The sequence below is a fragment of the Prunus persica genome, chromosome G1 (assembly GCF_000346465.2).
Source record: "Prunus persica cultivar Lovell chromosome G1, Prunus_persica_NCBIv2, whole genome shotgun sequence".
NCBI lineage: Eukaryota > Viridiplantae > Streptophyta > Magnoliopsida > Rosales > Rosaceae > Prunus > Prunus persica.
The window spans coordinates 330,291-352,135 of NC_034009.1; the positions used below are offsets into that span (position 1 = coordinate 330,291).

The window sequence follows — 21,845 nt, forward strand, 5'->3', positions numbered from 1 at the left end:
TTCTTCTTCCTTCCTTCTCTGTGCGTCCTCCCCCACACCCAAGCCTTGTAACTTTCTTAGAAATTGAACCAAATGATTTGGAATTTGTGGAGGTCAAGTAGCAACAAAGTTTTTTATCCGGCCGTATGCTCCAAAAGATAATTAAAGAAAGCTCAGGATTTCTTTACTATATTTGGTTTCTTTCATGTTTTTATCCAATTCATTTAATTTAATTTTCCTGTTGGGTTTTGGGTTAAGGTTGGCATTCATAATTCTTTTCGTTTTCTTGGATTGCTTGAAGTTGTTTGGGTGCTCTGATCTTATTTGCTCAGAGTTCAATCATATCTTATATCGACCTATTTCCATGGTTAATATCTTAATATTTAACACCAAACAACAAATATAAAAAGAGTTTTAGTACAAAAACAAGACAGTCTCGCAAATTGTAGAAGGAAAAATTAGAGAGAGAAAAAGAATTAGGGAAGGAATAGATGGACGACAGCTCAAATTTTGGGGAGAACGTGCAGAGAAGGGAAAAACAAAGAAGGAAAATAGAACAGTTAGACATGTTAGAGATGTTAGGTTGGAGTAATTGGAGTTAGTCAACTTAGGGTGATTTATTTTCATTTTTTTAATTAAGTGTAAATTGGGTTTTTATTTTCTGGATGATGTGTCCGGCTTACATCCCTTAGATTAAATTTTAATGAGGTGTTATGTGGAGAACGAAAGTAAAGCAGATTATGGCTGAGAAAATCATAGCAGAGGATCCGGATCCAAAATTTAGAGAAAGTGAGAGAAAGGCAGCCTTCACGTAAGTGGCTTTCTAGATTTCTTTTTAAATTAATTTTTTAATAAGTGGATAAGTGTGTGTGAGCCTTACCACTATGTATATATATGGATAATAAAAACTTGAGGGTGGACATGTCCATACTGGGCATGAGTTGGATCTGCCACTGGTCATGGGTGTTTTCACACACACACTATAAGGTGCCATAGTGATTCAAACCTAAGACAACTAGCCTACAAGTCAATGTTCTTTTCTACTTGACTAGACCCCATTGACTAATCACTAGTTTTTATTTCTTGTGTACATGTCATTTTTAAATTGGACTATTGACGGGTGCCTATTATTGTTGGTGCTCATAATTCAGATGATTTATGTATACATGTGTGTGTCGTCGATATTTTTTTTTTTGGTTTCCTTAGTTTGTTTTTATTTCTGTAAGTAATTGTTTCTTTATTATATTTTAATGATCAAGTTTCTTTCTATGAATTATTCAGAGCAGCCAACAAAATATATAAATAAAAAGAAAGAGTTTTTCAATTTAAACATAGTATATGTCTAATGTTGATACATACCAAATCTTTGTAAGAGACCAAGGAGCCCAAAAAGAGAAGAAAAATACCCAATAAAGAAGCCCATAAAGTAGTCCAATATCAAAAGTGTTTTGACTCTAGGTTGGACTCGACCTAAGGTTACCATGTTAGGATTTTAGAACTAGGATTCTGGCTTCAAAGTATTTGCGAACCTAACCATAGTACGTTAGGATCGAACATATGACTTGATTTAGCACATCTTTTTTTTTTTTTTTTGGAATCATAGCATTATGCATATACCTCCTCCTTCGTTGCTTTTCGAACCCACCTTGATAAGATGGTCATTCATGCACAGAACTACACTCATTGTATGAATTAAACTATAACAACTAAGAGTACAAGAATTGAATCTTACATGAGGAAGGTTTATACTCTTTTCAGCACCAAATGCTTTAACTAGAAAATAGGACTAGGTATTTTATAACGTGTATTGCTGTGAGAGTAGGGACCTCAATATATAAGAATACAACGCAAATCAAACCTCTTTTTCCAACCGTGTCCAAAACTGGTGATTTGTCCCCTGAACTTGTACCTAACCTTCAATTTACCTCATATCCTTTTTTTAAAATAGAAAATTAAGGATATGAACTTTTTTCCCCCTCCAATTTCCCCCTTGCCGTCTAAATCCGCAACATTTCATCCAATTTGCTGTTAAACATTTCATCCAATAGAAAATTCAAATAATACTCTCTCTCTCTCTTTTGCAAGTGCAGACTAGGTTCTGTGGATGGGGGGCAGGAGCAGGGATCTGTTGCAACCGCCGGGGAGAAGGGGAGGGATAGGTCTGGGTCTGGAGGCAAGGGCTGGGGTATGGGTCTCGACTGGGGTATGAGATGCAAATTTAGATGCACATATATATCTTTTTTTACATCTCTTACATGTGAGACCTACATGAAAAAATATGAGAAAAAGTGGACGAAAGTGGGACCTACAGCAGAAAAGGTGAAAGAAATCAATTATACATCTTTAGATTTACATCTTTCCCACTGGAGCAAAAATTACATTTACAACCCTCGAAAGTGTAAAGGAGATGTAAAAATGGCTTTACACTCCCCAAAAATACACTCTACCACTGTGAATGCTTTAAATTGAGCTTTATCCAACATATTGCCCAATCATTGAGGATGGCCTAAGTATATCATTTTTAAGAGAGAGAAACAAAATAATGTGTTTGAAAACTCACACGTCACTTTCTTTAAAAAAAATAAAATTAAAAAAAGAAAATCGCATGTCACACTGGGCCACCCAACCCCACAAAGAAACAAAACGCAACCTGAATGAAACTCATCTATCAACTCCAACCCAACGCAACCCAACCCAACGTTCAACTCACGAGGAAACAGCATTAGATTTTAGCTGTTTCTCCTTCTTCGCTAAAACCCTTGTTAACTCTCCCACTCCCCTCCCCTTCTTCCTAAACCCGACTCCACCATTCTCTCTCCCTCGCGCCTCATAATGCAAGCCACTCTCCTCCTCACTCCAACTCCAGGCGCCACCGTCTTCAAATCCCTATTCCCGCCATCTAATGGGCCCCACCACCTCAGACCCCAATTCTCCATCAGAGCCTCCATTTCCGAGACTGCCCAATCTCCACCGTCCATCACCGTGGACTCACCACCGCTGACCCAGAAGCTCAACAAGTTCAGCTCCCGCATCACGGAGCCCAAGTCCCAAGGTGGGTCCCAGGCCATTCTACACGGAGTGGGGCTCTCCGAGGACGACTTGAGCAAGCCCCAGATCGGCATTTCCTCTGTGTGGTATGAGGGGAACACTTGCAATATGCACTTGTTGGGGCTGTCAGAGGCTGTGAAAGAAGGAGTGAGAGAGGCTGGCATGGTGGGCTTCAGGTTTAACACTGTTGGGGTCAGCGATGCTATCTCTATGGGGACTAGAGGGATGTGCTACAGCTTGCAATCTAGGGACTTGATTGCTGATAGCATTGAGACTGTTATGGGTGCTCAGTGGTATGATGGCAATATCTCCATCCCCGGTTGTGACAAAAATGTGCGTAAGTTTTCTGGGTTTAAACTAAATTTATGATTATTATTTTTAAAATATATGAAGTTAATGGGTTTCCATGTCTTATGTGACGAAGATGTGAGAAAGTTTCTCTCTCTCTCAGTTGGGTTGAACTAAATTTGTTATTTTTTTCGTTTCCTTAGTGATTAATGGGGGTTTTGGGTTCCTTTCTCTTATGTGATTAGATTGTGTTCCTGGGTTTTGGATGAAAATGTGGGCCTTTCTGTTATTCTGTTATTGAGTTTTCTACGATGGCTATTTAAAACTTTTTGAGTGTAACGTGATTTCTTGGTTGATGCTTCTGCTTCTTTTCTGAAATGGGGTACCTGTGCGTGTTGAGAAAAATGTGAGCATTTGACAACGTTTGTATGGGAGCTATATTTGGATGACTGTGTAGGGTCGTTCATTTGTTCGTAGATTAAGCAGAGTGTTTTCTACTAAGAGGCAATTCTATAAATTCAACTTATTACTGTGTTACATCTCGTCACTCATAATGCGCTTTCCTAAGCCATGTGATTTCAGTTGCATCCTTATTAGTCGTAGAGCATTCATAAAGCATATGTTTTCAATTGATTTTTGTAATGATTGTCCTTTTCTGCACTAGAGATGATGGCATCTTAAAAGTTGAGGTGTTTGAATAACACCCATAAAGATCTAATAATTCTTGGAAGTGGTTTCAGTTTTTTAGTTTTTCTAGAAAAATTGGGTGAGTTTATTAAATCTCATTTACTTAGGGCCCGTTTGATAACCATTTCAATTTTAGTTTTTAGTTTTCATTTTTTGTGCTAGAGTATAGAGTATAGATTTCAGTTTTTAAATTTTGTTTTCCCTTTTGTTACTCCTCATGTCCATCTTCCCCTCTCATCTTCCCTCTCAATCTCGTCTCCACTTGCATTCTCACTTTCATTCTCCCTCTTTTTCCTCTATATTCTAGCACAAAAAATGAAAACTAAAATTGAAATGGTTATCAAACGGGCCCTTATTGAATGATAATTAGTGCCTACAAATTTTCAAAATTTTCTCATAGAAGTAGCCATTCTGACATCTGCTCTTTTAACCAATATTTCCCCCCTTAATATACAAGGTTGCTTGCCTTAGTGATCATTTTGTTTATGAATTATATTCTCTCTCTCTCTCTCTCTAAGTTTACTATCAAAAGAAATTGGTAGGGCAAGGGCCTTCATACAAACCCCTCATTTCATCCATGTGCTTAGTCTAGTAACATTGTTTTTTTTTTTTCCTCTCATCCACAATTTTTAAATATATCCCGTGTCTTATGCTAGCACTTCTTGCAGATGCCAGGTACAATTATGGCAATGGGGCGGCTCAACCGACCAAGTATTATGATTTATGGCGGAACTATTAAGGTTCAATATCTCTATTTGATTACTGAAAGTGCAAGTTGTGGATTGAATCTCGTTTCTGTATTGTTAGCTTTTTATCTTTTGGTCAACTATTTTGCTATGATTTCTGCCAATCTATGTTTTTCAATGTATTATGTCACGAGGGATCAACTTTTCAATGCTTTCCTTTATCTTTATTTAGGATTGATCTTGCATAAGATAACAGGTTTTTTGAGGGAAACTGATGTCATTTACTTAAGCATGTTTTCTCCTCCGTAGTCAAAGATTTTTTGCATATCACTTGGGTTTTGTTTATTTCTGGATTTCATAAGGTGTAGATGAATTAAACTCATGTTCTGGATCAAAGTTCTGAATCTAGGTACTTCTGGATCTGTACTTTGCTATGTTATTACGAAAAAGAATGTCATATTGATTTTTTTATTGTTGGACTTAGTGACACTGACCTAAAATATCTTGGAATATATTATTAGTTATTTTACTGCATTATTATGTGATGATTAATGTCGCCTGATTGTTCATCATAGTTGATTTTAACTTAATGCTTGCTATATATATTCTTTTCAAAAGAAAAATATAATTGCTGTCAGTTAGATATTATTTGTTTTTATTTATCTTCTTTTTTGTTTTTCTTGCAGCCTGGACACTTCCAAGGCAATAGTTATGATATAGTGTCTGCATTTCAGGTATGCACTCTAAATTGTGGTTTGAACATATTTTTGGAGCTGATTACTTTTGGTTCTGAGTAAAAAGATATCTATCATGTTAACTGCTTTTGTATTTTGTAATTGTAGTTTTATTTTCTTTTTCTTAGTGTTTCATTTGCAAAACAAATGGTGTATGCATGCTTTGTGTTTTGCCCTCTTTCTATTTCCTTTGTGAAGCCTTCACTTACAGTAATAAGATGAAGGAAATTTCTCTTTTATTTCAATAGATACTTGGAATGCCTGAGTCTGTGTCTTCCACAATAATCTGACTTGTAGAAGTTGATTTATTTGGGTTTATCATTTTAATTAAGTACAACTGAGTTTCCAAGGATACAGTCAAGGAGTGCAATATTCACTAGTTCAGTGAATTGACAGGACGTAGTACAAATGTCTAGATTCTAATTTTTGTTTTCCTTTTGTACAAATGGCTTATCTTTCAATTTGCTCATCAATAGTGTTGCTAAAATCTTTGTTAAGATTAATGACGGGTTATGGGAGAGGGGAAGGTCACAGAAAATAAGGTAGAGCATGCTTTGGTTCGAGCCTGATTATCCCTAAACCCAATTTGGGTTTTTCTAGTTTTACTTGCTTCCTTGCTGTGATCAAATGAGAATGGATAAGGGGTTCTCAGGATGAATGCTGGCTGCATGCTGAACACATGCAAGTCAGATGAGAAGTGGTGTTTCTAGTGGCGGACGGATGAGTAACGCGTAAGAACCTGCCCTTGGGAGGGGAACAATGTAAGTCCCATACAAACAACAGCTGCAAACGGCTGCTACTACCCTGTAGGTTGAGGAGCCAAAGGAGGAATCCACCCGAGGAGGGGCTCGCCTGATTAGCTAGTTGGTGAGGCTGGGATGCTTTTTGGTTATCCAAATATGTCAATTTCTCTCCAAAATGGTGGGCTGCGGAGAGTTTTCAGGGCAGTCTTTTGTTAAACTGGGCATTTAGCGTGTATTTATCTTCCATAAATAGAACAAGATTTTGTTCATGATGAGCTGGAAAGTGCATGCTGTTGTTGTGTGTAAAATAACTTCTTTATGCTGTTACTGTACAAAGCTACCCTGTTTAAATGAAGATGTACTTTCTACCTCTTTGGCCTGACTATGGCTATTTTGGACCTTTTCTTTCTGTTGTGATTTTGGATTCCAAATTTTGATGGGAAAATGTCAATCTAAACTTCAATAGCAGTTAGTGATGTTAAGTCTTGCTTTATAGCTATTTTCTGCCTTTTGTGAGGTCACATTTATATTGTTATACATTACCTCTATATTGTTTCTCGTTATGTCTGATAATTGCTTATGCGAGTAGTCATTGCATTTTAAGATAAAAAGGCTGTTTCAGAACATAAATTGTTATGTTCACCATGTGGTGAAGTTAAACTTCTTCGTAATTTTTTTTTTTTTCCATTGATGTTGTAGTGTTATGGAGAATATGTAAGTGGGTCCATAAGCGACGAGCAGCGAAAGAATGTTCTCCTTAACTCTTGTCCTGGGGCTGGGGCATGTGGCGGAATGTATACAGCTAATACTATGGCTTCTGCCATTGAAGCTATGGGAATGTCTCTTCCTTACAGGTAGAGATGCCTTCAGAGAAGAATTTAATTTATGTTTTGCAAGCAATCCATTTATTTATTTCTTATTATATATATATTTTTTCCTCTAAAAGCTCATCTACACCTGCTGAAGATCCATTGAAGTTGGATGAGTGCCGATTGGCTGGGAAGTATCTCTTGGAATTACTAAAAATGGATTTGAAACCTCGAGATATTATTACTCCAAAGTCACTACACAATGCAATGGTTATTGTCATGGCACTAGGGGGTTCTACCAATGCTGTTTTACACTTGATTGCTATTGCAAGGTGAGCAACCAGATTTCTGCAGGATGCTAATGATTGTTTTGCATGAAAATATCAACTGACAAGATTCTTGGCAGGTCTGTTGGTCTGGAATTAAGTCTAGATGATTTTCAGAAGGTTAGCGATAAGGTTCCATTTCTTGCTGATCTTAAGCCTAGTGGCAAGTATGTCATGGAGGATGTACACAAGGTATCCTTTCTTGCACTTAATGTTACAATTGGTGGCACATTTCGCGTGTATATGACATTTTTCTATCAGTTCTGGGCTACATTTGGTACTTGTTTTCTTGATGAGCCAGTAATGATTATTTTAATAGATTGGAGGAACACCAGCAATCATTCGGTACCTTTTGGAGCATCAATTTTTACATGGGGATTGTATGACTGGTATAAATCTTCAGATTGTTTACATCTTTGGAAACACTTAGTTTAAGCTGTAATGCTTATAACATTAACATAAGGATATCTATTCCATAGTCACCGGGAGGACACTTGCTGAGAATGCTGAAAGTTTCCTTCCTTTATCTATAGGGCAGGTATGATAAATGTCTCTATTGATAAACCATGTGTTTGAAGACAAACATTTATATGGTTCTCTCATGCGTTTCTTTTTTCTTGTCTTTGTCTTTTTCCTCTCATTCATTCAGGATATAATAAGGCCCTTGGAAAACCCTATCAAGAAAACAGGCCACCTTCAGATATTATATGGAAATCTTGCACCAAAGGGTTCTGTAGCAAAAATTACAGGGAAAGAGGGGCTATATTTCTCTGGTGCTGTTTTCTGTTATTTGTTTAATGGTTTAGTGAAGTATTTTTTTAATTTTTATAGAATATAAATGCCCATTAATTGCCGAATTCTTGAAATACTCCAGGCCCTGCACTTGTCTTTGAAGGAGAGGAGTCAATGATTGCTGCTATCTCAGAGAATCCTATGAGTTTTAAGGTCTATTCTTGACAACTTCAAATTAGAAAACTGTGATTAGAAAACCACGTAGCTTAACAATCTTAGTGCGAGATTGTTTCTGTTATTTGCATATTGCTTTCTGCATCATGTCTGTTGCACGATGGCCTTTAAAATTGTAAGGTGTTTTTTTTTTTTGTGAAACTCACGTGTCAAAATTACATAGCTAATTTCTTTTATATATTTGTCATCATGCAGGGGAAAGTAGTTGTTATTAGAGGCGAGGGGCCAAAGGGAGGACCAGGCATGCCTGAAATGTTAACACCAACAAGTGCAATAATGGGTGCAGGACTAGGGAAGGTATAGTTATTTGAAATCCATGATTTGGTGGTTGTTGGTTGTCTGTTTTTGTTGCAGGTTGACTTAAAATGTTTTGCTTTTCATTCACATGAACTGTGCCAGTTGATTGATTGGTCCAACTGCAATGATTTTATTTCAACGCTTTTTATTAGATTTTGTTTTAGATCAAGCTAATTATTATTATTTTATTTAAACAATTAATCCCATCATGGTCCCTTCAAGCTGCTTTGCATGGCTTTAGTTGGTATGCAGCTATTGTGTCCTAATGGATGTTTCAATGAATATTGTTTTTGGGTGTTGCAGGAGGTTGCTTTATTGACGGATGGTAGGTTTTCAGGGGGTTCGCATGGATTTGTTGTTGGCCACATATGCCCTGAAGCACAGGTGCTCTAAACTTTTAGTTAATGTTATTGCATTTTTAGCTTTTACCTTGATGGATTTGTCTTCCCTACTTAATCAATTATGTGTGCGTGCTGTTATTTTGTGTTGGGGGCCACTTAGGCCTATAGGCTGCACTATAGGTCTTCCAGCCCGTAAAAGAGTCCATCAATGGTAAACGATGGTTTTTGTTTGCTTTCCTTTTCTGCTGAACGGAGAATAAACTTGATTCAAGATATCTAAGCATGCTACAGAGTTCCTTCAAAATAGTACAAAACTGGACTCGTGGAAATCATAAAAAACTGTAGAAGAAAAATATGATAATCCCGTGTGTTAAAATCTCATCAGTTTTATATTCAGAATGCAGTATCAGATTTGACCCAATGACAGTGTTTTTCCTTTGGTTGTATTTTTCAGGAGCTTTATTTCACTGGAAGTGCATGAAAAATTTGGGCACTTTAATCTTTACTTAATCATAATCAATTGTAGAAAATGAAAAATTATTCATCTCTTCCGTCAAGAAAATGAAAAGCTAATGTGTTACAGTGGTCAAGCTTATTTACAACATGCAAAAAATTTGTTATATATCTTAGATACAAATTACGATAAAGAACAAAGTAATAAAGAGTGCTCAGGGAATGTAGTATGAATTATTTGCAGGAAGGTGGTCCTATTGGATTAATTGAGAATGAGGACATCATCAACGTTGATGTCGAAAACAAGAGAATAGATGTCCAGTTAACAGATCAAGAGATGGAAAAACGAAGAAAGAACTGGATTCCACCCGCATACAAGGCTAACCGTGGAATTTTGTACAAGGTATGTGTGAGAATCTTGATTTGCAACCATCTTTTCCTCGTTACGATTGATTGTTGTATTTTGAGAATTACATTGTCTTGTTTTGCAGTACATCAAGAATGTGCAGTCGGCTTCAAAGGGTTGCGTGACTGATGAGTAATGGTGGTGAGGAGAGGACATTACATAGATGGCATACTATAGAGTGTGATAGCAATTGCTGAAATTAGTAAATTGTCATGAGGAGAGATGTTGGGTTGGGTCTAATTGCGGCTCTTGTAGGATATTATCCATTTGGCTCTGTAGCGTGTTTCTTATGCTGTATGTTGGTATGCTTAAATTTGGTTGCTCCTAGGTTTGTTTGTGAATTGTCAAATCCCAAGTCTGCTTTTATCTCCTTTCCTTTTTCTAGAGGAATTTCTCCTTTGGAAACTTCACTCATCGTCCAACCAAAAGAAGACTAGTAGCACGCGCACACACAAACACACAAACGACCAAGCACTCTTTCAAGAGGTAACACCAAACACTTATGGTCGCGTGTAATTTAACCTTAATTTCATGCATTATTTATACTTTATAGATATTAATTTGATATAGCCACGCAGCTATAAATACGTACGTATTTTATTCGGTATAATTTTGGCAAATTGTAACTTAAAAGTTCATATTTTAATATATATTATTTGCATTCAATAATATATGTATAATATATGAATTTTGTGTGTATTATTGAAAATTTTGCTAAAAGTATGTGTATTAAATATGAAAAATACTTACATAAATGTTCAATACAAGTATTGTATATTTACTTTTTTAAAAATTAGGGAAAATAGAGTATAGCCGTGCGACTATACTACTTCTTTGTTAAAAAAAAAAGGAAAAACCAAGTCTCTTTTAAAAAATTAGAAAAAAGTGAGTAATCGAGTGACCATACTATTTCTTTAAAAAAAAATTAGAAAACACCGAGTATTGTCGAGCGGCGATACTATATATTTAAAAATCAAATTAGGAAAAAGTATTATACATTTACTTTTTAAAAAATTAGGGGAAACAGTGTATAGCCGTGAGGCTATACTATTTATTTTATAAAAAAAAAATTAGAAAAAACAGCGTATAGCCGAGAGGCTATACTATTTCTTTTATAAAAAAATTTAAAAAAAAAGGACCCTCCTAGTTGCACTATTTATACTTCATATATATATATATATATTGAATTGGTATAGCCGCGCGGCTATACGAATAAAATACGCCCAATTTTAGCAAATTACAACTTCAAAGTTCGGTTACTATATAATATTTTAATATATATTATTTATATTCAATAATATATGTATAATACGTGAATTTTGGGTGTATTATTGAAAATTTTTTGTCAAAAACACATGTATAAAATATGAAAAATACATAGGTACATGTTCAATACAAGTATCGTATGTTTACTTTTTAAAAAATTAGGGAAACCAGAGTATAGCCGTACTCTGGGCGGCTATACTGGGAAAATAGCGTAAGCTGTGCGGCTATACTGTTTCTTTTAAAAAAATTAGGAAAAAACAAGAGTATAGCCTTCCGGCTATACTATTTAATAATTTAAAAAAATAAGAAAAAAAGACTCTCCTAGTTGTATTATTTATAGATTTTAAATAAATAAAAAATTAGAAAAACCACAAGTGTCCGAAGCTACAGTCTCACTTTGAACATAAGAGATGTCTGATGTTCTAGTTCCATTTCTGACAGAAAATGTCTGAGGCTACAGTAAGAACCGATCAAGACGATATAAGTGGTTTTTAATAATTAACAATATTAGCTCATACTGATTGTTAAGAACCAATATAAGTGGTTTTTAATTACAATTCATTTAACAATCAGTATGAGCTAATTGGATATTAGTTTCAGCTTTGGGTTGAAAACAATTCAAACCGCTATGCTTGTACAAGTGGTACGCACTGATCTGCCCCAACAAAACAATAAAGACATCTACTTTAATAGTGAATATACAGTCCCTGATAGGTACAGAATGGGAAAAAAAAACAAGAGCTAACTAGTTGCGGCTCCTCCTGCAAAGTAGTCCCAAAGTTCAAAACTGGAAAGCACTCCTACTGATCAACTTGAAAGGCATGCGCGCATTATTTTGTGATTTCTTTATAGTTTGAAGCAGCAACGCCCATCAAGCAACCATCTTTTTTTTTTTTCGTCCTAAAATACCTTGAAGCCTGTAAATAGAGGAAGAAAGCTCAGAATCAGGAATCCAACAACAAATCAATCAAACCTATTTTGAACAACCTTCAAAATACGCCTACTCTCGACAACCTCGAAGTAACCCAGACTCAAATTCTTGCAAAGCTTCTCACTACAGATCAAGGCCAATTCTTGAATCGAATCCTCTTCTTTTCTTTGAGTTCCCAATTGACAACTCCTGATTGTAATTCTATTCTTTTTCCAAACACATACTCTATCCAAGTCCCAGTTGACAACTCCTAATTGGAATTGCATTGCTATTGTTTGTAATCTATATGCTCTGCTAACACAGCTTGGTATGATTTGATAGTTTGTCTCGATTTCCAACTCATTTAAATCAAAACTCCTATATGTAGTTCGGACAAGTTCTGGCAAATATATCTGGGAAACTCTCATCGGACATACCATCTACACTGTTTCAAGTAGATTGCAATTATGTTTGATATAATTTATTTCTGTCCGACAAGGCTTTCGTAGTTTTGTTGGACCCAACTTTACTTTTATTTGCATCTATCGTTAGGTCTCTGTTGGGTATATAATTACTTTATGGTATTATGCTATCCATCGGACACCTCTCCTGCAAGGCTCATTATTGTACTCTTTGTTCGATGACAATTTAAAAATCATCATTCATCTTGCGTTTTTTATTCCATAATAGGTGAAATATTGAAGTCCTCTTCATTGAGGCCTAGAAAAGAACCTATCTAAAGCAAGATCCCCTTATTTAGAGCACAATGACTTTGATTAGAAGATAAGAATACAAGGGCGCAACACTTTAACAAGCTTAATCTTCACCTCACCACTCTTTCTACTATAAGAGTATCACTAGTAGTGGCATGCCTATCGCAATTCACCAAAAAGTAGATTTCGAGCCTACTTTAGGGCCCAGATCTCTCTCACTTCACTTCCTTCACCAACAACCAATCGCTAGTTGCCAGCGTACAGCCTGCTAGTGGCCAGGGGCATCGCAGTGTTCAAAACCTGACGAACACTTAGTTATCAATTCTAGACCATATATTCCTTTTGATGCCTCCAACACCTCTTCGCATTATACTAACCATCCATTGTTATTACTAATTTGTTATCTTTGTAGGGATTGCTTAGTTGAATATGGTGAGTAGATTGTACTTATTAAAATTACATTCATTTCACAGTTCAATGTATTCTTTTTAGTTATTTTATATTAAATTAAAATAATTATTCAATAAATAATTTAATAGTAGTGTGTACTCAATTAATTTTATAATTTGTTTAACATCACCAATGTTTTTATAACAACGCCATGACTTGAAACAGTTGAATTGAAACTATCCGAGAAATTATAATTGTTGTCCAACAACGTGACCCAAACAAATTGAAGTCTCTCTTTTCCTTTTCAGAAAATAAACTGTTAATTTCTTTTTTTTTTCTTTTCCTTTTTTTATAATTTTCTTTTTTCATGGGTTGGACGTTGGGGGCTGATTAGGGTGGGCCTCAGCTTCTCAAAAATTCCGGCTGCCCGACCCACAAATTATGAGAAACCCTAAAATTGACCCGACCCATTTCCGCCACTGAGGGAAGAGGGGTTGATGGGTGGTGGGTTCATCTTTCAACAGAGACAGATTTGGAGACCGGTGCATGAGATCATCTTCCTCTTCCTTCTCTTCAAATTCTGGGGCTTTCTCTTTTGGATTTGAATCCACCACAACTACAAGGATAACGATAACGTCAGGTTATTTTCTTCATTTTCTTTTATTTAATTTAAAAAAAATTTATAATTGTTTCGGTTTAAGTTTTGCTTTGAAATTCAGAATTTTACCTACCTTTCCTTCTGATTCAGTCCTACTTTCTCATACATTCTCATCGAGGTTCTTTGCCATCTGATTGCACTTTTTTTCAATAAATTTTTTAAACCTTGTCGTTAAATTTGGTATTATGTGTTTTATTGTAATTGTTTAATTCAAAGTTTTCTACGAAGGTCCTTGTTTTTTGGTTTTTTTGGGTGACTGGCGATAATGGAAGCGTATATCAATTTTTACTTCTGAATGTTCAATATTTATTTTATCTGCATTAATCTCTGTTTATGTATCAAGCTTGATTATAATTTGTAATTTCTAGTGTCATGAAATATATATATGCCAGTTATTTTGATATTCATTATCATCTGTTCTGAGTTTTGTTATTTAGGAATGAAATATATGTGGTGGAAAGCGCATCACTTTATCTTTAACGTAAAGGTTGAATTTTGAGTGTTACCTCTTGATGATTTCTTTAATTGGGCAGCAGTGAAACTGGTATTACCATGAATTAAGTATTTCCATGGAGAAAGTAGATTTTTTTCTCTTGGATCCTTTATTTAATACAAGATAAGAAATATAGTTATTCCTTATACATGTTGTATCTGATTACTCCTTGAGATCTTTAATGGAATTCAATATCTTTTTTGGGGGTTCAAGCCAGACCCTTTGGGCTTGTAGGATCTGGGAGGTAGAACTCTCCTATTTATTAAACTCCATTCCTTGGGATGGTCGGACTGATGATGACCATGTAATATTTCAAGCTGGGTCACTGAATTATTCTTAATTTCCTTGTGAATAGAAATTAACTTTGATTGAACCCCTTTGAATTTTCAAGTTCATACTTCAGAGTGCCCTCTCCCAATTTTTACAAAGATAATATATTAATTTATAATAAATAAATAAAAGGTAAGTAGAATACACAGCCCTGCTTAAATCTGAACCATAAAGTTCACTGGGGCCTGCCCCCAATACAGGGGTGCCCTCACGTTGGACAATTCTTACTCAACAACCGACCCTTCCATTTGCATGGAAAAGGAAGGTGAGCATTTTCAATCTTCGTATGGTCCTCTGTTAACAGGAGCATGTAGTTTCTATTCCCATCTTTGATACCTGTCAATTCTGCCACACAATCTTCTGTGCCCATGTTGTTGTATGTCTATTACCTCTTGATGTCTTCTTTTTATTTCCTTCTTCAGTATTTTTATACCATGTGTCACTTCTTTTACAATTTTAGTATCATTTCTCTGAGTCCTTTCAAACAACTCCCTCCAATAATGTGTCCATTATTCACTTCTGGATCTTGTAGTGTACTTTATACAGAGACAAGAGTCCACACCGTGTTGCTGAACTTGGCATAAAAATGGCAGTTCTCCATCCAGTATTAGTTATAAAAAAGAAAATGAAAAAGAGAAAGATATTTTTGACTTATGCTTTAGTAGGTGCTGAAATCATGTTTTGCTCACAGATGAATATCTGCAAGCAAGTGGTATCAACTGAAACCTTTTTTTTGTATTGCTTTTAGTAACATTTTTATTTATGCGCACTTCCTATTATGTATATAAGCTACAACTATTTTTTTTGCTACAAATTTTTGCCATAGCTAGAATTTTCTTATTATTGAGGGTTTATATATATATATATATATATTGACTAAATGCGAGTAGCTGGTGCTGAATGATTTAGTTTTGTACTCTTTTATGAAATTAATGTAGATTATGGAGGACATGGACATCGATCAGGTAGTGGATGTACCTGACACACCTGATAGATTGGCTTCCAGACACATTACTGGCAGGGAATCTGTTGGTAAAGTCTGTAATTCACCATTAGCTTGTGACTTGAGTAATCCAGATGTTGTGGATGAAAACTATGTGAATGGACTGAAGGTCAGGGGAAGGTTCGTCAGTGAAAATGGGCATAATAGAAGAATTGTTATACATCCTCCGACAAATCTTAGCAATCTTGATATTAAGAGTTGCAGCAACTCAAATGTTGATAATTCATCTGCTTCCCATAATGCTCACATCTTTCGGAGAGCAACAGTGGGCAAAAGCTCCAGTCGTGAAGCCAAATATTCTACTGGAATTGAAAATATGGACGAAGGAAAGGCTATGACCATCAAAGTTCCTTCTAAATCATCTGCTTGCCATGAAAATGCTAAATTTTTTGATTTAACCAAACACAATGGTCACACCCAATTAACGAAAAAGGTTTTTCCACATGTTGAATTGGAAGATAATGTTGCTGAAGACAAAAGAAAAGGGCAAGTTGCGTTAATTGGCAGTTCTTCTGTAGATTGCATTTCAAGTCATGCGGAGAGATCCAGAAATGCTCCCAAGGGGAAAGAAAAAATAGATGGTAGTACAAAGGGTTTTGGGTTAGCTGTGGCTCTTGACAAGGGGGTTGGTCTGTCCATTGATCCTGAACATAAAATGGGGCAACAAATGCCCGTTCCTCTTCATTCTGTTATGCAGCCAAGAGTCAGTGGCCAAAAAAGGTTGGTACGAAATGGGTGTATTTCCCCCCATAATATAGCAACAAGGACTAAACAGTTAGCTGAACAGCGTAGCAATAGTTCCAAGGATATTGAACAAAGTCACACAGGGAATGCAGATTCCAATGGTTCACCATATGTCATAGACATAAATGACATAGTTACTGAAGGCAATAATAGTGAAAGACTGAAAGGGAAGGGGAAAGGTGTAATAATTCATTCTCCTACACCTAAGGCAAATAATGCAAGAATTATTCGTACATCAGGCAGGTAATTTGTTCAATATGGTATTTTCTTGGTTAGATGCTCTTAAATATATGTTTTAGTTATGTCTTTTCTTAATGAGTAAGTTAGAATTACATTTCAATATCTGGTTTCAAGAAGGTTGAAGAATTTAGAGGGTTGCTGACTGTTGGATTGCTTATAAGAGTGATATGACGAGGGGTTTGTTTATGAGATCTTTGTAACCTTAGCCTTTTATTTTGTTGGTATTGGTGAGAGCACCTAAGTGCCCCTCCCCCCTGCCCTGGGAGGAAGAAGTTACGGTTGAAATGATGGTGCCTGTAGTTTTTTTTCTCCTAACTAGGGTTTATGTCCTTGCAAGCACTTTTTCACAATCTATTCGGGAACGTTGACATTAATATATTTCCACCTTCTCTTATAAGGTTGAGAAACGAGTAACACAGGGTTGTGATAAATGGGTACTGGAGTGTTATGGTTTGGTTGTATAAAAATTGCACTCACGTTTGAAATTTAATAACTTCTCCATGGCTTTTAATGTATGTATATATATATATATATTATATTTCTAAAATTTCCTGATGTGACAAACCGTATGATATGATATTTTCTCTCTTCCAGATTTTTGGGCTTTCATCTTATAAACCGGATAAAGTCTTTGACAAAAATAACAAGATGTGTCACCATCTGACAGCATGAAGAATTTCTTTCTAATTTTTTTTTCTGCTTGATTGTTGTTTCCAACGGTGTTTATTGATCAGCTTATGTCTATTTTCCGTTTTAATAAACATTATCTTGAGACCTTATGACATGGTATGTTTTTTGCAGCGGTCTTGTGAATAATAATAAAGAAGCTAATGGAATAAGGGATGTCAGTAGCAATATTTCTGGACGCTCTGAAGGACTAGGTGGCTGGAGAACCACACGTAATCGTTCAAGTCAAATAGATTATTTCTTGCCTGATTCCACTGAGCCTCTTCCCAGGAGAACTAATGGTGTTGGGAACTTTGTCAATCAACATCAAAACAGAGTACAGAGGAGAGATACCAGGAGTCGAGGAAATCGAAGGACTGAAGATGATGTGGCAGAAGAACTGAATGCAACTCAAAAAGCTTCTGGACTTGTGTCTGAGCTGGACCGGATACCTGGGTCATGTCATGCAGCAAAGACAGTTACTAAAAGGCAGAGGAAACAGGGATTAAGTTTGGGAAATCATGCTGAATGCTCTACCTCGGTGTCCGGGGACTCAGATATTGCTTTTCTTGGTTCATCTGAAAATTCAAAATCATCTAGGATCCAGAGACCTCAATTTCAGGGAAGGTCAAGTCGAGTTATTGAGGTTGATGACTTATCACCTGCTGCAGGGCACTCTGTGCCCCAAGGTTTTGATTCCATGAATGATGATTCCAATGCTAGGGCAAGACAACTAGAAGCAGATGAGATATTGGCTCGTGAACTCCAGGAGCAATTATATCATGAGGTGCCTATCAGTGGAGGTGGCGAGGTTAGTGCATTTTAGGCAACCGTGTTGTATGTGCGTGTGCATATTTTTCTATGTAGTATTGGCCATAGTTTACAAGAACATTATGTAGTATTGATAAGAGGGGGAAGGGTTAAGGATGTACGTGGAACCTTGGACATATAATAGTTCCGAATAGAATTTCTTCAGAAAGAGGATCTTTATGTGTGCAAATGGACATTTGTATGCTTCTCCTTGACTGAGTGTTTTACATCTGTTCTCATTGTAGCAGATTGATGAACATCTGGCGTGGGCACTGCAGCAGGAGGAGAATGCTTCAAATACTTCTAGAGGAAGTCACAATTTATCACATCGTGTGAGTGAGCCTCTTTGTTCTCTGTAACTGTTGATAGCATGATTTGCAAATTAAAAATGCACTTTTGGTGACTTTCACATAATTATTTCTAAATATTTTGATGCATGGTCATGGAACACAAGATACCCTATCACAGAGACATGAATGGCTCATTATCCTGCTGTGCGAGAGGCTCAGGCCTCTGTTCCTAGAATTGAAAAAATAAAATGGTGTATCTTTTCTGTTCCATGATATTTTCTTTTTCCTTTTGGTTCGGCCCGGGGACGTTTTACGGGGAAAGTATGGATGATTATAGAGATTGGTTTCTATTTATACCATGAGCTGTAGCTTGATTTCGGCTTTTTAAGTGACTTGCCTATGTCCAGAAATAGGAAATAGCTTGCCCTAGAATGAAAGTCTTGTTGTCAAACCAGTCAGTTCAAGTCAGTTAGGACCATATATTTTACTCAAAAAGCCATCTTTACAGTTGATTCGTCAATTCAAACTGGTTGCCATCTTTATAGTGTCTTTTACTCCTTTAAAGCCTAATATTTCTCTCTTACCATAAGCACCGAATAAATCATAAAATGAGCATCTTCCAGGCTGGTGAATCATAGTTTTGCACAAAATTTCCATGCTAGCTCATTATTGTATTCCAGGTTGAATTTGGTACCACCTACTAAACTCACCAATCTCAACCGTTCATGAATTTGTGCATGAAGTGCCCATTTGGGACGCGTGCAACCCTGTGCAAAGGACAATTAAGATTTTTTACATTATAGGAATTGTATTGTTAGACAGTGATACAAAGATGAGCAACAAATTTTTCCTAACCTTTAAACATGTTGCATTAATTAACCATATTTCTCCCTGGGCTCAAAATATTGTCATATATTAGGATCCTTTTACGAGTATATAATAAAAAATTTGTCTCCCTCCACATATGCTTTGTAATGTTTCTCAAGAGTCTTCAAATGACGTGCCAACACTGAGACACCTTCAATTTGGAATCACGCATGCATCTCCTATTAACAGCTTTCATAGCATAAACCCTATCTTTGTGTGTGTTTCTCAGACATTAGTTCCAGAAGCCAACTTTTGTAGATATTGCAGAAGAATTAGGTCTGTTTAAGATGATAAGTGTCATGAATGCCATATTAGGGAGATCTCAATGATTAAATAAAACTAAATGCATTGTTATTCTGTGTGCTGTATATTTTGATGCTCATGGTCGAGGATGTATATTTTGATGCTCATGATCTTTATTGATGTTAGATTAATTTTTGTCAAAATCAATGATTTTGTTTCTTGGCAAATGGACAATTGTTTCTCTATATAATGAGTATGATTTTTGTTGTTTGTTAGCAGTATTGTGTATTCTTATTTTGTTTCTTATGTTATGTAGAGAGGCTCAACAATCTTGCATTCGAATAGACAATCGCGGCCAGAGTCTTTTCAAAACCATTCCAATAGGAGAGGAACCCAGGCTCGAGTTGCTACCTCGTCTAGAATGGCACAGTTGAGGACTCGCTTTCGCAACCAGTCTCCTAGAGTATCAACTAGAGGAAGAAATATGCGATTTCCTTTGGACATGGATCTAGACATGGTATCTCGCCCTTTTATTTCTTTGAGCCTCTTTGATAAAGGTTTTTTGTTTTTTGTTTTTAAATAAAAAAAATTAAAGAGAGAGGGAGATAAGAAAGTTAAGAAAGATAAGGGAGATAAACTATTAAGGGAGGGAAGCCATTTGGTTGTTTTTATTTCTGTTATTTGCACGTGTACAAAATTCCATGAACCTTGGATGGTGTCTTTGTGTATAAGTCACTTATTTGACAAATGTTTTGGAAGGAAACAAACTTTATTGCATATGGGATGAGAAGGAAGAGGGAGGAATTTTTTCAGTCCTACATGACCCGCCCCTGCGTGTCGGCCTATTATCCTCACTTATCCTGGACCAAATTCTTGTCTAAGATTGCTAGTCCATTCATTGTTGTGACACCAAAGATGAATTAGATTATTATTCAATTTATTTGTGTAATCTCATCCTTATACTGTTTACCAAATGAGAATCGAAAGTTCAAGAAAGACATTAGAACTTATTCCATAGTTCAGAGGGGGCATATGCGAATTTAGAATTCTACTTTAACGTCCAGATATAGTTGAATATTTAATCAAAGATTACCTCTCTGTCAAGTTGCAGTCAAGACTAAGTTTTCCTTAGTTTTTTCGTAATAATTCTAATTTCTGCTTTCTGATGCAGAGACTTAATATATTAGAAGCTATCGAGGCAGCATTTGATGACCTTGGTGAGGTGGGACTGGATAATCGCATGCTTCGAGTTCAGAGGGATTTTAATGAGTAAGATTTTAGTCTATTTATCAGTTTATGCCTTGCTTATTCTCATCTGGGGCCTGTATCTTGTTAGAGGAAAAAATGATACTTATTTTATCCAATGGCTTCATACATTCATTAAGAGCGACTGGCATGATTAATTATATTGTGGATTTGGTTGCACACTCGAAGCATATTATTCTTTTTATTTTACAAAATCTCAATTGGGATTCATTTTACCTTTTGCCTCTTCATGTCTTGCAGCAATGACTATGAGATGTTGTTGGCACTTGATGATAATAATCATCAGCATGCTGGTGCAACAGTTCATCAAATTAATAATTTGCCACAATCTACGGTACAGGTAGGTGAAGTAGAAGTTGAACAAATATAAAGACTATAACCTGTTTGCTTTTGTGCTTCTTGTGGTGGGGCATGTACCCAGCCATCAGATCCGCTTATTTACCTGCTATAAAATTTTGTTTTCGGTTGCTTTGTTTGCAGAGTGATGCCTCAGAAGAAGCCTGTGCAATTTGTCTTGAAACTCCAACAATTGGAGAAACAGTTCGCCATCTTCCTTGCTTGCACAGATTTCACAAAGATGTAGGGACTCCCATTCTTGAGTGGTTAGCTTTTTCCTTGCAAATGAAGCCATCAAATGTCTTACTCTTTTGTTTTTGTTGGTTCCCCTCCCTCTCCCTGTCTCTTTCTCCCACTTCATTCTCAGTGCATTGATCCATGGCTCGGTAGAAGAACTTCGTGCCCAATTTGTAAGTGTTCGATCACGTAGTTTGCGCTGTGATTCACTGCCCAGGCCATCTTCTGAAAAGAGTGTCTTAATACTGCATGCAGTATCATTTTGGAATCATGGCAATCTGTGATTCAATTTTCGTTTTTCACGTTGAAGTCGTGGTAGCAGAAATTAAGAATTTGTTGAAGTGGAAACAATGTGCATAATTAGATTTTCATATAAGAGAGCTCAAGTTTACCTGTCTATCTTGTTTAGTTAATTTTTTGTGGTTTCATGTTCGGCATAGAATAAAGGCTGCAGGCTTTCATTACTGTATAGATACGCAGTCGACTTGTGGTTCTTGGGATGCCCTGCACAGGTGAAGGTTGGGTAGTGTCATATTTCTACCAGTCAATGAATGGATTTTTAAAAATACACATGAACTTGTCATGTGAAATCGTCAATTGCATCTGTGGTCTTCCTAGGG

General features: G+C 36.2%; 2 protein-coding genes across 3 annotated transcripts; both read left to right on the forward strand.

Moving 5' to 3' along the window:
* On the forward strand, positions 2,310–10,147 carry LOC18789488 (dihydroxy-acid dehydratase, chloroplastic). Its single transcript, XM_007225625.2, has 14 exons — positions 2,310–3,360; positions 4,671–4,742; positions 5,375–5,422; positions 6,865–7,019; positions 7,112–7,306; positions 7,381–7,492; positions 7,620–7,689; positions 7,780–7,838; positions 7,950–8,073; positions 8,175–8,245; positions 8,462–8,563; positions 8,867–8,947; positions 9,602–9,760; positions 9,849–10,147. Exons 1-14 carry the CDS (start codon positions 2,812–2,814, stop codon positions 9,897–9,899), a joined length of 1,848 nt encoding a protein of 615 aa, XP_007225687.1. The 5' UTR covers positions 2,310–2,811; the 3' UTR covers positions 9,900–10,147.
* LOC18792069 (E3 ubiquitin-protein ligase RLIM) lies at positions 13,363–21,822 on the forward strand. Of its 2 annotated transcripts, none has more exons than XM_020554308.1 (9): positions 13,363–13,682; positions 15,462–16,513; positions 17,312–17,987; positions 18,232–18,318; positions 19,703–19,903; positions 20,558–20,655; positions 20,893–20,992; positions 21,133–21,231; positions 21,356–21,822. In XM_020554308.1, exons 2-9 carry the CDS (start codon positions 15,465–15,467, stop codon positions 21,416–21,418), a joined length of 2,373 nt encoding a protein of 790 aa, XP_020409897.1. In that variant the 5' UTR covers positions 13,363–13,682; positions 15,462–15,464; the 3' UTR covers positions 21,419–21,822. The 2 variants fall into 2 exon arrangements, with proteins under 2 accessions (XP_020409897.1, XP_007221947.1); XM_007221885.2 differs by having other exon boundaries at positions 13,368–13,682; positions 18,235–18,318; positions 21,356–21,624.